The 16206-nt window shown below is 51.7% G+C and overlaps 1 protein-coding gene across 1 annotated transcript in view; it reads right to left on the minus strand.

Annotated features, from left to right (window-relative positions):
* Positions 1-16206, minus strand: part of TMEM120B (transmembrane protein 120B) — a 74016-nt gene that overhangs the window by 17178 nt on the left and 40632 nt on the right. Inside the window, exons 3-7 of the mRNA XM_014588067.1 lie at positions 10060-10178; positions 7174-7290; positions 5262-5321; positions 4609-4704; positions 2414-2503 (exon numbers count right to left, since the gene is read on the minus strand). Of these exons, the coding sequence (XP_014443553.1) occupies positions 2414-2503; positions 4609-4704; positions 5262-5321; positions 7174-7290; positions 10060-10178 (482 nt within the window). The remainder of the gene's footprint in view (positions 1-2413; positions 2504-4608; positions 4705-5261; positions 5322-7173; positions 7291-10059; positions 10179-16206) is intronic.

Here is a 16206-nt window from a genome sequence, read left to right on the forward strand (position 1 = left end):
CCGTGCTGCCCCCCAGCAACAATGATTGGCTCGGAAGTCAGGGTGTGCCACAAGCCTGGCCAATCAGAAGCCAGTCTCAAGATTCCGGCTGGCTTTGGGGCGAAGGAAGAGGTTTTCTTCTCCAAGGTTACTGACCTAGTGGTGTGTGAGCTGGGCTGGCCTGCAGGAAGTTCGAGGGAAACAGGGTAGGGAACTGGAGGGGAAGGGCACCATGACATTGCTGCAGTCCTCGCCTCCTTGAACTTCTGAGCTGTCTATGCCCCTACATCCTCTTCTACACCTGGTCCCTATTGGGTGTGTTTCCATCATTTGCAAAATGTGCTTGGAAGTTGTGCTTATTGCATGGCGCTAAGGCGCTAATGAGCTTCGTTGCACAGGTAGGCTGCATTGGAGATCTCTAAGCACCAGGCCGGCTTCTCTGGCCACACCCCCTGTCCCATTCAGGTTTCCATCACACCAAAACAGGCAGCCGCCTCCAGGAAGTACCCATGGTTCAGCTCCAGTCTCTGGCACCGGTATGGCCCCAAGGACCCACCTCACTGCAAAGCCCGGGCTTGATTCATTTCAACAAAGCCCACGGGGTGCTCACTGAGCACTAACCCAGCACTCTGGGGTGGCCTGGAGGCTGCAGAGATGAGAGAGGTGCAGTTCTCAGCTGGGCCCCTGGACCACTCCTGCCCCACCGCCGGCTGCCTCACAGGCGTTCTTGGCGTGGTTTCCTAGCTACTGCCTGGGTAGGGGCGACACCAGAGCGCAAACCTCATACGGCTCTCCTTGCCCTGCCCCAGACGAAATCAGCTCTGAGAAGGAGCTGGGGGAGGATGAGGCTGACTCTCCAACAGATGTTGAGAGTGACTCACATGTTTTAGTCACCCAGAGTCAGCCCACCTGCTCATCCCCTCCCCCACAAGTCGGTCAGAGCTCCGGTCGTCCTTCTAGAAGACGGCACAATTAGAAGATCTGGCCCATCACTCCGTTCCAGACTGCACTTCCTCCTGTGAACCCCCTCCTCAGGCCAGCAGGGGCTCACGGGCCTGGGAATGGTTCTGCTGCAGCCGGACAGGCCTTGAGGCAAACGTGCCATGAAAGCCCCTTTCTAGCAATCTCTGTGGGTGCTTCCCAAAACGCTCGCAGTGCCCAGCTCAGGGTCGGCTCTCAGGGGATACTCCGTAAATGTGTGATGAACAGCAAAGGGGCAGGCAACAGCAGGCCCACACACGAAGCCACGAACAAGCACAGAGGCAGCTGTTCCCGTGTCCCCATCAGAGCACGGACTCCACCAACCACGGAGACGCTCCTGCTGCACTCCAGGGTAGGGAGAGCTGGCTCTGGGCCTCCAACCCCCACCTTTAGTACCACCGCAGTTTTCCTGGTGTGTCCCACACCCGGAGGGATCCCCCCTCCTGCTTCTGATACCTCCCCTGTCCACAGCCATGCTCTGTGTCCCTCTCTGGTCAAATTATTAATAACTAATTAATTAATAATAATTTTTAAAAGAATTACTTTATTTAACTTTATCTTTTTTTTTTTTTAATTTGACCAGAGAAGGACAGAGTTGAAAGAGAGAAAGAGAGAGAGAGAGAGAGAAAGTGAGAACGCAAGCCGCCAGGTCCGGGACTCAAACCATAGCTGGCCACGTGGGAGTCCAGCACCTTAACCACCATGCCACCTGAAATAAAATAATTCTTAAAAAAAGAAAAATTGGTGAGTAATTATAATGAGATCAAGAAGGTGGAAACCTCATCCAACTGTGGTGTTGAGAGGCGGGGCCTCCAGGGGCTGGCTCTACGGCCTGGTGGTTAAGGCAGCCGGATCCCATATGGCCAGCCATGTGGTTCTAATCCTGATCCTGGTACTCAGCTTCCATGCTTCTGATGACAGCTACAGGGGTGAATGTGAGGCTCCAGCCTGGCCAGTCACAGCAGTGCATTCTCTAGAAATGGTGCTCACTCAGGGCCCAGTCAGCACATGGACCCAGCCCAGGAGCCCCAGTGCCTGGATACAAGAATGGTACTCCACTGAACCTGGGGTTTCTAGGTGTTTACGCGGAGCCTGAGAATAAAGACAACAGAGCAGATGGCAGGGGAGAGGTGGAGAGAAGCCAGTCCTGATGGCATTATCTGAGCACCCGGGCTCAGCCTGACCTGAAGCTAGACACAATGTGCTAGTTTTTTTTTAATGAGAAAACGCATTTCCTGCGTTGCTAACCCAGTTAGGTTGGCAATACTTTCCCATAACGAGAGATGTGGCTTCACCAGCAGACGCGCTCTTCCTCCTCCGAGTCAGGACAGTCCCAGGGCCCCGCAGGGAGGAAGGGAGTGCGGCCTGAGGGTGTCAGTGCAACGTGACTCCCTCCATGACAGATGGCCCTTTGACGCCTTCTGTGCCCCCCAGAAGCCAGGCCCCCAGTTACCTGGAGCCGTTGCTGATGAGAATGCTCTCCCGAATGGTCAGGGTGCAGTAGTACCACACTAGCAGGAAGTTGAAGACTTCGTCTGTCACCCTGGCACAAAGAAAGGCAGACCCAGGGAGGGGAGCCCACATAAGAACCAGGACAGCCCTCCCCTTCTCACCCCAGCAGGGCAGCAAACCAGCCTGAGGGCTGTCCACTGTGCAGGCCTGGCTTCTGGAAACCTGGGAAGGCAGAGGGGGTCTGACCCTCTCTCCACTGGTCCACTGGGAGGCCTGGGCCCAAATTCACCCTTCTGCCTGAATCCTACCTGCCTGTCAAGTCGCTCCACCACTCAGCCCAGAGCACCCTACCTCTTAGAAGTCTTTTCTCTTTGATGAGAACTTTCTGGTGGATGGCAACAGGGCATTTTTTTTAAATTGCTGGAGTACACTCCACTTGCCAGAGGTGGGGAAGAGAAAGCGCCCCCTAGTGGCATAGCCACTCCACAGTCTCCACTCCATCTCTCCGTCCTGCCAGGGTACTGGGTACACACAGACACATACACCTAACACGGTTTTACAAGCCATCAGTGGCTGGATGTGAACCGTGTGGTCAGCCATTAGCCCAAGAGACCAGCCTAATAGGAATAAAAACAGAAAACGTACTATTTGTAATATAGCATATACGACCCAAACCCTGATGGGATCAAAAACGGAGGAAAATGTATTGCAATGTGACCACGCCTCACTGGGGGTGCTTTCTCCCTTTCTCTCTCTCTCTCTCTCTCTCTCTCTCTGGTGAGCACACGTGCCCTCTGACAAAGAAAAAAATAAAAGGAAAAAAGAACTTTTTACCCGCTTCCAGAGAATCCATGGGCAGGCACCACTGCTGTGTGCAACCGCAGGCCTCCTGGAAATGGGCCAAGCCCAGGTCCAGGGAGCAGGCCGCACGGGCCCAGGGCCTAAAAGAGCTTTTGTTGGGACATTCGAGTGGCCAGACCAGCAGCTGGCCTCCCAGCCAAGCGCCTGCCAGGAAATGAACCCTTGACGGGTGGGCTGGATGCCCATACTGCACTTGGCCTCCTCTTGGGGCAGAAAACTCGGGGCTGGAGGGAGAAATGGAACCTGCGAGCAGGGGCAGCACGCCATTGGCCCCTGGCCTTCCCCTGCCCAGCCTGATGGCCTTGTCCTCCCCGAACAATGGCAGCTTGCTTTCCAGGGCTCTGCTGTGTGCCAGGCGCTGGCCTGCACCCCCCACAGGCAGGGAGCACTCGCCCTGAGAAGTAGGGGCTGCGGTCGCCCTCATTTTACAGATGGGGAAACAGGCTCCTAGAGGGAAGCCACCCAAGGGGCCAGCTAGCCGGCCTCAGCCAGAACTTAACCAGGCAGTCTGGCTGACTCTTTTCTTCTTTTTTCATAACTGACATATAATTCACATTCACAAAATTCACCCTTACAAAGGATCCAATCCAGGGCCCACCCACGTCCAGCAGTTAAGCTAGATCCTACAGGGCCAACTGCGGCCCAGATCCCAGCCCTGACAGCTTCGACAATAGCCGTTTGTACGTGTGTGCATGCCCTGGGTCTCGGCAGGATGGAGAAACGGAGAAGGGATGGCAGTGGGGCCATGCTCCGTTCGGGGTGCTGTCTGTCTGTCCCTCTCTGGCAAGCTCAGGTATCCTCTGGCAACTAAATTAAATGGTTCAGTGGGTTTTAGAATAGTCACAGCTTCATGCAACCATCACCACCTCCAAACTCCAGAACATTCTCTCCACTCCACAGCAGTCACTCTCCCTCTTCCTCTGGCCTCTGGCATCTACCGATCTGCCTTCTGTCTCTACAGACCGGCCTGGGCTGGACGCGTCCTATCAACGGCCTCACTCGCTCTGGGGCCTCTGTGTCTGGCTCCTTGTGCTCAGGGCCTGTTCTCGAGGTGCAGCCGCACTACAGTCCCTCGTGTGGCTGTGCCTCGGGGGCTCTTCCGTAACTACCACCGGAGAAGGCCTTCCCAGTGGCTGTTTAATCCGTATTTCTCGAATGGAGGTAGGGAGGACGGGGCTGAGAAGAGAGAAATAATCTTCTCAGCCCCAGACTCTTATAGCTTGCTCACCCCCAGACTCTGTCACACTGAATGCTGCCGAAGGAGGAAAGACCTGGGTCCCTCGGGGTGCCCCCTGTGGGCCCCTCCTCACGGCCGCCTGCCGCCGCGCCCAGTACCTGTAATGGAGGAAGAACCGACAAGCCACCGCGCCCAGAAGCAGGATGATGGTCAAGTAGAGCTTGAACTTCTCATACTCGTCCTTGTAGGCAAACCTGCCATGACAGACGCCCCGGCAAAGCTCACGCATTGCTCCCATCCCACCCGCCCCGTCTGTCCAGCTCCCTACGAGGACCTCAGCTCCCAGTGGTGGAGAGACCTGGCCTTGACTCGGTGAGGTCCAGTTAGGGCAAAGGGCAAAGAGAGCTCGAGGTTCCCGCACTCCTGGGTTGGGGGTCTGGCTTGTGCTGGGGACAGGCTGGGGCAGATGGGCTCTCCTCCCTCCCCCAACTGCTGAGGCAGAAACGCCACGGTTCAGTTTCACCTGGAACTGGGTAGATTCGGGGTGGGCAGAAATGCCCATTCCCTGTGAAATGGTGTGATAGGCGCGGAGCAGGAGAGGGGCCATTTCTCCTCTCTGTGAGAGGAAGGAAGGAAACCTCTCTAAGTGCTCTACCCCTGAGGAGGACCCAGAGTTAGAAAGACAGAGCCAGCGCCCCGGCGGATCAGGTTCTTCCATTTCTGCAAAAACCTCAGCTGGGACCCGTCTTCCCTGAGCTCAGTGGGGAGGGCAAGGGTCCCGCTGTGCCAAGTGGGGTCTGGGCACACTTACTTGGCCTGGTTGCTGAGGAGGGTCACATTCACATTGCCGAGGACCAGGTTCAAGTACAGGCTGGAAAAAAAGAGCAGTGAGGGCCGCATTCCTTCACAGGCCAGAGAGCAAACCCGTCAAAAACATGCAAGTGGGTAAGCACCACCCTCTCGCTCTGACGTTAGAGTGGGTGCTCAGCTCAGTGGTCAAACGGGCCCCCATCGAGTGAGGACGACGAACTGGAGAACGTGACAGATGACATCTACGACTGGCCCATGTCTCCCCCTCCACTGGCTTAGAGACCGTATTTCCCAGCTTCCTTCGCCACAAGATGTGAGCATGTGACTAAGTCTTGCCTAACGAGGGGGCAGTGGAGGTACATTTTCTAGGTCAACTGATTGTTGGGGGCCAGCAGGTGGCATGGTGGTTAAGGGGCTAGATCCACGTGGCCGAGTTGGCTTGAGTCTCAAACCTGGAGGCTTGGAAAACATGCAGGCCACACGGGCACGTGGCCTAAAATCCTGAGAGGAGAAAGGACTGTGGCATATGCATCCCCCCCGGGGTGATTCCTCACTCCTGCCTTCACATCTCTCTCCAATGAGCACACAAACTCTACAACAAAAAAATTTTTTTAATAAAAATTAAGAGGATTCTTGGAGTTGGCAGGTGGCATGGTGTTTAGAAGAGCTGGACTCCCACAGGGTCACCCGTGGTTCGAGTCACAGACCTGGTGGACTACTTTCTCGCTTTCCCTCTCTCTCTCTCTCTCTCTCTCTCTGGTCAAATTAAAAATAATAATAATAATGAATAAAGTTAAATAAAATCATTCTTTTAAAAATATATATATTAAAAGGATTCTTAGAGCCAGGTGCTAGGGCAGCAGTAATGCAACCAAACCCACAGCCAGGACCTCTGTGAGCACCTGGGCACATGGTGCGCCATGATCCAGGGCAGCTGGGCTGGGGTGGTGCAGCCTGAAGACCCTGGTAGAGTGCTGTCGCTCAGTACCTCTTGTAATGAAAAAAAAAAAAAACACATAAATACACTTCTTAAAAAAATTTATATTTAAAAACTAAAAAGGATTCTCTTTTGGGCTTGTCCCATAGCTCTGAGACCTCTCCCAGAACTGCCGAGGAAGAGACTGTGAGAGTGGTTAAGCAGCTGGGTTGGTGTGCAGAGAAGGCTTGCTAAGAATGGAATGCATATACAGGGACCAGCAGGTGGCGTGGTGGTTAAGGTGCTGGACACTTCCACATTGTTGACCATGGTTCGAGTCCCAGACCTAGTGGCTTGCCTTTTTACTTTCCCTCTCCCTATGTGTGTGTCTGTCTCTGGTCAAATTAAAATAAATGAATAAATAAATAAATAATAAAAAAAAAAATTTTTTTTTTTGTTTTGGGGGGGGGGTTTGCTATAGGACACGTGCGCTCGCCAGAGAGACAGAGAGAGACAGAAAGACAGAAAGCGAGAAATCACCCCTCAGGGGAGATGGCCATGCCGCAATCCCTTCTCCTTCATTCTCCTCTCGGGATCTTGAGCATACACGCACACATGCCCGGCGTGAGTTTAAGCCACCGGGTCCGAGACACAAACCAAGGTCGACTACATGAGAATTCAGCGACACAGCCATTACGCTAACTGCTGATCCCCAAAATAAAATAATTCTTTAAAAAAAAAAGGAAAAAAGAATAGAATGAGCACAATGGAAAGGGAGAAAGGGAGCCCAAGGAGGGCCAGGCCCTAACACGACCCTTTGAGTGGCAGGGTCCTCACAAGAGCCCTCCCAGAAATGTAGCCGACAGCAGGGCTCCTGGAGGAAAGCGGGGAGTCTCCTCTACCCTTCCCTGGCTTGCCCCTCCCCTTCAATCTTGCACCCCAGCAGGGGCCCCGTGAACCCCAGCACCAGGGGTGGCAGGGGTGGGAGGGCTCCTACCCATTCCTCTTGGGCAGGTAGGCCTCCATGTCGAAGAAGACATTCTGCCGCTCCTTGATGTTCGCGGCCATTTGCTGGACGAGCTCCGCCTCCTCCCGACTGGCATGGCGCTTGTACCTGTGGGTGGGGAAGCAGGCCAGGGGCAGGCTGTGGGGAAGGAAGACTCTGGACGCCCTGGGCACTGCCCTCCTGCTCTGTACCCCAACGTCTCTCGCAGCCGGGGTGCTCGGCAGTACTCTGGGTGGATGCTGGCTCCCTGGGGCTTTGTGATCTTGGGAAAGTCCCAAACCTCCCTGCCCGGTGCCCATACCTGAGGAGTGGGCTAAGGTCAGGCTACCTGAGACAGTGAATGCTGTGAGCGACACCGCTGTCAGCACCAGGACCATGACTGGCCCTGACATCAGACAGGCCAACGGGTTCTGACAGGCAATGCTGGCTTTTTGTTTTTTGAGGGTGTTTTTTTTTTTTTTTTTTTTGAGAGGCTTTTGCTATAGGGTGCTTGCACTCACCAGAAAGAAAGAGACAGAAAGCGAGAAATCACCCCCCAGGGGGATGGCCATGACTCAATCCCTTCTCCTCCGTTCTCCTCTCAGGTTCTTGGGCACGCACACATCCGTGCCTGGTGTGAGTTTAAGGCACCGGGTCTCGGACTTGAACCTGCAGTCGACTACATGGGAGTCCAGCAACATAGCCATTACACCAACTGCTGGTCCCCCAATGCTGGTTTTGTCCTCACTTTTTTTTTTTTTTAAAGAGAGATTTTTGCTATAGGGTGCATGCACTCACCAGAGAGACAAAAGGAGACAGAGAGACAGAAAGTGAGAAATCACCGCCCAGGGGGATGGCCACACCACAACCCCTTCTCTTTCATGCTCCTCTCAGGATTTGGGGCATGCATACACACATGCCCAGTATGAATTTTAAGCCGCTGGTCCACGACTCAAACTACACTGCAATCAACTACGTGGGAGTCCAGCGACGTGACCATTAGGCCATCTCCCTGTCCTAACATTTATCTGTCTAGGGACCAGCAGGTGGTTAAGGTGCTGGACACTCCCACATGGCTGACAATGGCTTGAGTCCCAGACCTGGTGGCTTGCTTTTTCACTTTCCCTCCCTCTCTTTCTCTCTCTGTATCTCTCTTTGGCCAAATTAAAATAAATGAATAAATAAAATTAAATAAATAATCCAAAAAAAAATTATCTATCTATCTATTTGTTGTGATTTTGAGGGCTTGAACTGCGGTTGACCATGTGGGAATCCAGCACCTCAACCACCATGCCTTCTGTCAGCCCCTGTTCCCCCTATTCTAAAGGAATAACTTGAGGATTTGCAAGGACAGACAGGCATGAGTAGTCAACCAATCGAAGCCCAAAAGTATTCTTGGGTGACAATTAACTTAGAACTAGGAAACTAGCCAAGAGACTTAAGACCCTTGGAGTGGGAGGGATCCTTGGTCTACACAGCTAACCCATGGGTCAACTCTCACTCAGTGCTTCTTCTTTTTTTTTTTTGGAGAGGTTTTTGCTATAGGGCGCGTGCGCTCGCCAGACAGACAGAGAGAGACAGAGAGACAGAAAGCGAGAAATCACCCCCCAGGGGGGATGGTCACACCGCAATCCCTTCTCCTCCATTCTCCTCTCGGGATCTTGGGCACGCACGCACATGTGCCCAGCGTGTCACTCAGTGCTTCTTGGCTGGAGACACCGCGCAGTGTCTGGAGATCTTCCGGCTGTCACAACAGAGGTTGGGGTTTCACTGGCATCTAGGGGGTAGAGCCCGGGGTGCTGCTAAACTCCCAAACACACACAGGACATCCCCCCACAGCAGAGTTCTCAGTGTGCCAAGGCTGGAAACCCCTCCACCGAGAAGACTTGGGACTTGGAGTCCTGCCATCAGTAAGACATGGATTCCCAACACACGTGATGTCTGCACATAGAACCACCCACACTCTCTACCCCTCACTAAGGGGCCTCTGTTTCCAAAACGGGCAATCACTCCCTGTCAAGGGTACAATCAGGCCCCCTCCCCTAAGTTTCCCTTTCGACAAGGAGAGAACTGACCAGGAAGCACAAACCCTGGAATGGAAGGAAGCCCTGCTGAGTGGCTAGAGACCAGGTGCTCAGAGCCTGCTTCTTGCCTGATGAGGGACATCGCAGCACCCACTGAACCCCTGACTTGTGAGCAACTAGAGGATTTCCCAGTCCATGACAATCTAAGGATCAGGACGCAAAATGACCTGGCCTCGGGAACTGAATTACATCATCAGTTTAAGAACATCCCCCCAGCAATGCCACCTAGCACCCCCAATGCCAGGGGCCCTGGTGGGGAAGGTCCCCACAGGTAGTCTGTGAGGCTACCTACTATTTATCAGGCCAGCAGAGCCTCTTCACTTGTAACAGCACCGTAATGTCCCCTGGGAACCTCCTCTCATCTTCTTCCCCACCTCCATATGGTCAAGGGGGACAGTCCTACTCCCTAGGTCCAAGTGCATGAGCTAGTCCTGCCCTGCAGGGATTGGCTCACAGATATGCATATGACCAATCGCAGCCAATGAGGATCACACTCAGAACTTCTGCTGAGTATGGGGAGAGAAAAGTTCTCATTCTGCTGGGGTGGCAAGCAGCAGGCAACAGGGCCGGATGATACAGGAGATACCAGCAGCCCTCGAGGTGGCCACACAGAGGCAGCCCAGGAGCGGAGTCAGTCTAGAAGGCGGATATTAATTAGAAGAAATGTCTGGTCCCTAAAGATGCCCTTTGTCCCCTGAATTCAGGGATGCCTCCTGGGATTTTCCAGATTCCTATTCTCTGCTTCGGCCGGTATGACACTGGGTTTCTGTCTTTGCGAGCTGGGGGAGGGGTTCTGCATTGCAGTCCCACCTACCTCTGTAGGGTGTGCTTCAGTTCCCGGAGCCGCTTCTTCTGCTTACTGATGGAGCCGCTGCACGAGGTCTGCAGCGCTGTCAGCTCCTCCAGCTTCTGCTTATAGACTCTGTGCGTCTCCTGAAAGACGGAAAAACCAGGGGCGATGGGTGGGTGAACGTGAGCAGCTCGTTTTCAGTTTGCTTGTCGGGGGAATAATTATAGAGGTCACAGTCTGACAGCTAAAATGATACAACTACAGTGACACAAGTCTCAAGGATGCAGCTTGGAAAACTGAGACCAGGAACAAGGAAGGCCATGTGGCACAACCCCTGAGTAATAAATGACTTCTATTTTTTTCCTACCCAGGTTCCATTCCCTCTGATGGTCACAGCAACCAACTATGCCTTCTAGAGCCACCTCCAATCAATGCTCAGTCCAGAAATTTGGGATAAGAGCAGAAGGTGCCCATGCCAAAGGTGGTTATGTGATCCAGGCCTGACCAATCAGTGTCCTCCAATCCTCTGGCAACTGATTGGTTCAGACCTGGACACACAGCTCAAGCTAGACCAATGAGAGTCACCCCTAGGACTCTGGCTGGGATGACTGGTTTAGAGATGCTCTTTTTGTCCTGGGTCTTGCTAATCTGGTGGAAGTGACTCCGAGGCTGTCAGTGGGCTATCCTGCCTAAGTATGATGCCAAACAGGACAGAATGGAGAGATGGTAAGAGACAGAATTCTCATGGCATCATTTCAGCTCTTGGGTCTAACCAAGTCTGAGTGTAATACTACCTAATACTCAAGCTTACATGAATTCACAAATTCCCTGTTACTTAGTATTTAATATTTTTTGAGAATTATTTTATTTAGGGATCAGCAACTGGTATAATGGCTATGTCATTGGACTCCCATGTGGTCGACCATGGTTCAAGTCCCAGACCCGGTGGCTTAAACTAACACCGGGGCATGTGCATGTGTGCTCAAGATCCTGAGAGGAGAATGGAGAAGAGATTACGGCGTGGCCATACCACGGGGAGAGATTTCTTGCTTTCTGTCTCTGTCTCTTTCTAGCGAGTGCGCACCCTATAGCAAAAGCCTTCCCCCCCCAAAAAAAAAAAATCTAAAGACTATTGTGAAAATTTTATGAAATTGGAATCACAGACCCCATTAATAAAGTGTTACTGGAACACAGCCCCACGATCCACTTAGACTTGTCCATGGTGGCTACACCACTCCATCAGCAGAGTGAGCAGCTGTGACAGGGACTACAGCCCCACAACCTAAAATCTTCACTATTTGGCACTTTTCCTCCGATACCCGCCCCTCCTGTTCTACACCACGTAGGTGCAGTCAGTGTGAGTCTCTCCTCTTGAATATTCTGGGTATAGCAGTATTCTCTTATATCTCTACAGTACAATAACCTCATACACAAAAACGTTTCCAATGATTGTTCGTTATTCATGACAGGGTGTGTGCATGTGCACGAGGAGGAGACAGACAGAAGGACGGGGAAAGGAGAGAGATGAGTGCCCTCCACTGTCTGGCCACCCGTGCTCTCCTTCCTCCACCCTCCAGCCCATCTGATCTTGGGCATTTGGGTGCGTGCCCGATACATGTCAGGCAGACCGGGCTGGGGACTTGAACCACAGTTGCCATGTGGGATCCAGCTTCTCTTGAGCAGCACATTATCATTACTGTTGCACCACGCAGCTGGGCCTGAATACAGGAGAGCTAACTTCGATACAATACAACGCTATGACCTCCTCGACCCTCCAGACGCACACCTGCTGACTCTTCGCCGGCAGTCCTCCTCCACCGTGGCTTCAGGGCGGCCCCAGCCCTGCATTACTGCTTGTTTCTCTCTGGTCTCCTCGAGTCCAAAACAGCGTCTCTACCCTTGTCATCAACTGACTTTTTTTTTTTTGAGAGGTTTTTCGCTATAGGGCGTGTGCGCTCGCCAGACAGAGAGAGACAGAGAGACAGAAAGCGAGAAATCACCCCCCAGGGGGGATGGTCACGTCACAATCCCTTCTCCTCTATTCTCCTTTCGGGATCTTGGGCACACACGCACATGCGCCCAGCGTGAGTTTTAAGCCACCGGGTCCAGGACGCGAACCGCAGTCAACTACGTGGGAGTCCAGAGACATAGCCATTATGCTAACTGCTGGTTCCCATCAACTGACATTTTAAAAAAATTATTTAATTCTATCCATTGTCCTTTTTTATTTTATTTTTTGGAAGTTGACCAGAGAGAGACAGAAAGGATAGTGAGAAAGCAAGGCACCAGGTTCAGGACTCGAACCATGGTCAACCGTGTGGGAGTCCAGCCGCCTTTACCACCACACCATCTGCCAGCCCCAACATACATATTTTTTTAAGAGAGGTTTTTACTATAGGGCACGTGCACTAACTAGAAAGAGAGAGAAAGAGAGAGACAGAGAGACAGAAAGCGAGAAATCACCCCCCAGGGAGGGTGGCCATGCTGCAATCCCTTCCCATCCACTCTCCTTTCAGGATCTTGGGCACACACACATGTGCCTGGCACGAGTTTAAGCCACCGGGTCCAGGACTCGAACTACAGTTGACTACGTGGGAGTCCAGCAACGTAACCATTACAACATCTGCTGGTCCCATCCATCGACATTTCTAACGAGTTCAGTTCAGTGAGCCTGAGGTTTCTTCATGCTTGGATTTTGGCTACGGGGCCGGAATGCCACCAAAGTGCGGCTGTGTCCTTAGTGACTTCTGTCAAGAGGAACACGATGTCCAAGATGTTAACTTTTTTTAATTGCTAGAGGATGTGGATGCTGGCCGGGGACAGGGAAAGGGAGAAAGCAGCCCGAGATGGGGCCTGACCACGCCACAAACCCTTTTCCTCCATTTCTCCGTCCTGTTGGGGTTTGGGACACATACGCACATGCACCAGGTGTGGTTTTTAAGCTGCCATGGCTGGGGTTCGAACCTTGGTCAGTCACGTGAGACCCAGCTCCCTTACCCCTAGGCCAGGGGCGGGCCCACGATGTTGACATGGGCTGCTTGGCGAAGGCGGTAGACGGGAACACCTGTTTCTCCACTGTACAGTCAGTAACTTCCCCACTGTAATTAGAAAGCTATCTGGGTGGAGCGAGGCTATTATCACTTGGAATTCGGCGGTGCCAAGACAGCTCTTATGGTCAACAATGTCAACGGGTAACAGAGGAAACCCTCCCCATGTGGAGAGGGAGCACGCAACCTTCACGAGGGTGGGGCCTCCGGACCGAGAGGCTCCTGGGAGATAAAGGGCCTGCACCGTCTCCGCATGCTGGTGTCAGGGCCGACCAGGACAGATAAGAGGAAGGCCACAAAATCAGCCGCCAACTGCTCACTGAGCCCTCTTCGGTTTGAATTAATATTTAATTTCACAAGGAAAATGTGAAGATGTTATCCTTGTTAAAAATTAACACACTGTAGCCCCGGCTCGAGTCTGCTTTAAATATATACCTTTTCTGTCTTCTCCCTCTGTCCCATAGTAACAAGTATGACATTCTTCTCCTGGACCTTTCCTGTATTCAACTATATTCTATGTATCTATGTATTTCTCTCTCTCTCTCTCTCTCTCTCTCTCTCTCTCTTTTAGAATTACTTAATTTATTTACTTATAATTTGACCAGAGAGGGACAGAGTAGGGAGGAGTAAGAAAGCAAGTCTAGGACTCAAACCATCGGTCATGTGAGAGTTCGCGCCCTTAACCACCACACCACCTGCCGGCCTCTGTATCTACGTATTTCTTAACAAAACAAAATGGAACCAGCAGATGGCATAATGGTTAAGTCACTGGACTCCTCTGTAGTCGACCGCAGTTCAAGTCTCAAAGCCAGAGGCTTAAAACTCAAGCTGGGCACATGTGTGTAACTGCCCAGAGCTCCGAGAGGAGACTAAAGAAGAAGGGATTGGGGGGTGATTTTTTTCCCTTTCTGTCTCTCTGTCTCCATCTTTCCAGCAAGCTCATGTGCCCTATATAGCAAAAATCACCCTCTTAAAAAAATAAATAAATAAAAGAAGAACCCACACACTTTATTGAGATATGAATGACAAACAAAAAGCTATCCATATGGGACCAGCAGATGGCATAATGATTATGTCACTGGACTCCCACATGATCAACAGCGGTTGGAATCCCGGACCAGGCAGCTTAACCCACTCTGGGTGCGTGTACATGCGTGAAGAAATGAAGGAGAAGAGATTGTGGCATGGCCATCCCGGTAGGAGGGTGATTTCTTGCTTTCTATCTTTCTGTCTCTCTCTCTGGCAAGTGCACACATCCTATGGCAAAAAAAAAAATCTCTCTCTTTAAAAAAAAAAAAAGCTGTCTATATTTAATGTACACACCACGAGTTTGGAGGTAAGTATATGTTCTTGAAACTTATCACCACAATCTATGCCATAAACCTACCCATCACTTCCAAAAGTTTTCTCCCATTCTCTTTTCTAATTATTATTACTACTATTATTATTATTTTTAGTTTTTGATACAGGGCTCATGGACTCACTGGAGAGAGACAGAGAAGGAAAAAGTTTAAAAAGTCACCCTCCCCCTGGGGAAAGGCCACACTGCACTCCCTTCTCCTCCACGCTCCTCGGAATCTGGAGCACGCACAGGGATCCAGCACGTTTCTCTACTGCAGCTGCCAGACATGGGACTCAGCGGTGCATTTGACCATGTGGGATTCAGTCGCCCTGACCACCCCACTACCGGCTGGCCCTATTACTGTCACCTTTTATACCACGTAGCATGTACGTTAGAGAGACAGGGAGAGAAAGCACCCCCAGTGGTCCTGGTCACACCGTCACTCTTTCTCCTCTGATTTTGCATCTCATCAGGACCCTGGGTACGTGTACCTGGTGTACTTTTCAAGCTGCTGGGCCAGGACTGAACCCTGGTCAGCCATATGGGATCCAGCTTCCCCTGTGCAGCACGTAACTGAGGCGCAACGGGAGGCCCTCCTGTTCATTTATGTGATGAAAAGACTTAATATAAGATCTACCCTCTTGGCGAACGCTGACGTATAAATACAGGATTGTCAGCTACACTATTGTAGGCTACATTATATGAGAGACCTCTGTCAATTCATCTTGTCTAACCAAAACAGTGTCCTTTGACTAATACTTCCTTATGTTATTCCCTATTTATGTATGTCTATACTCTACACGGACCTAAAAACATATGTGCATACGTATGCATACACATACAAACATACATAGTACTACAAAATGCCATTGTCCCTAATATTTCTTTTTTGCTTCCACTTAGTAACAGGACCCCACTGAGATGTAGCTGGGACATGGCTGATGGCCAGGACCTGTATTTCCCAGACTCCTTTGCAGCTACATGGAGAAGTCAGCCAGCCAAAAGGACACGAACAGAAGTGATATATGCAAATTCGGAACAGCATTTTTACAAGGGACCGCTCCCTCTTCTCCCGCTGGAATATGATGACTATGGGTCCAGGCATCCTGAAACCAGAGGTGGAAGTCATGTGATGCAAATGGCAGAGCCCACTCTCCCCTCCCGCACCAAACCCACCTGGGTCCCAGGGTAAGTTTTCCACCTGCAATGGTTTTAAAACACAGCTACCCACTCCTGAGGATGCCTCACAGCTGGGGCCTCTATTCCTTCCCTCTAGGTAGGCTCGTGTCTCATTTAACCAGTAGAATGTGGCGGAAGTGACAGTATTCAACTTCTTGGCAAGTCACAGAAGGCCACATAGCTTCCTCCTTACTGCTGGGACACTCACTCTTGGAGCAAAAGATGCAGTTATCCCACCACCGCTGTGCTGCGCGGAAGTCCAGTCATGCGGGGTGGTCACGGGCAGGCACTCCAATCAGCAGTCCCAGATAAGACGAACCTCATTGGGACCAGCAGTTGGCATAACTTAGGCTTTGTCGTGGGACTCCCATGTAGTCGACTGTGGTTAGAGTACTGGACCCGCTGGGAGCATGTGCGTACGTGCCCAAGATCCCAAGAGGAGAGTGGAGAAGAAGGGACTGCGCCGCGGCCACCCACCCCAGGGTGGGGGATTTCTCACTTTCTGTCTCTCTGTCTCCTCTGTCTTTCTGGTGAGCACATGTGCCTTATAGCAAAAACCTCTCTAAAAAAAAAAAAAAAAAAAGAGAAGCCTCTTCATATACG

Source organism: Tupaia chinensis, unplaced genomic scaffold (assembly GCF_000334495.1).
Source record: "Tupaia chinensis unplaced genomic scaffold, TupChi_1.0 Scaffold000258_1, whole genome shotgun sequence".
NCBI lineage: Eukaryota > Metazoa > Chordata > Mammalia > Scandentia > Tupaiidae > Tupaia > Tupaia belangeri.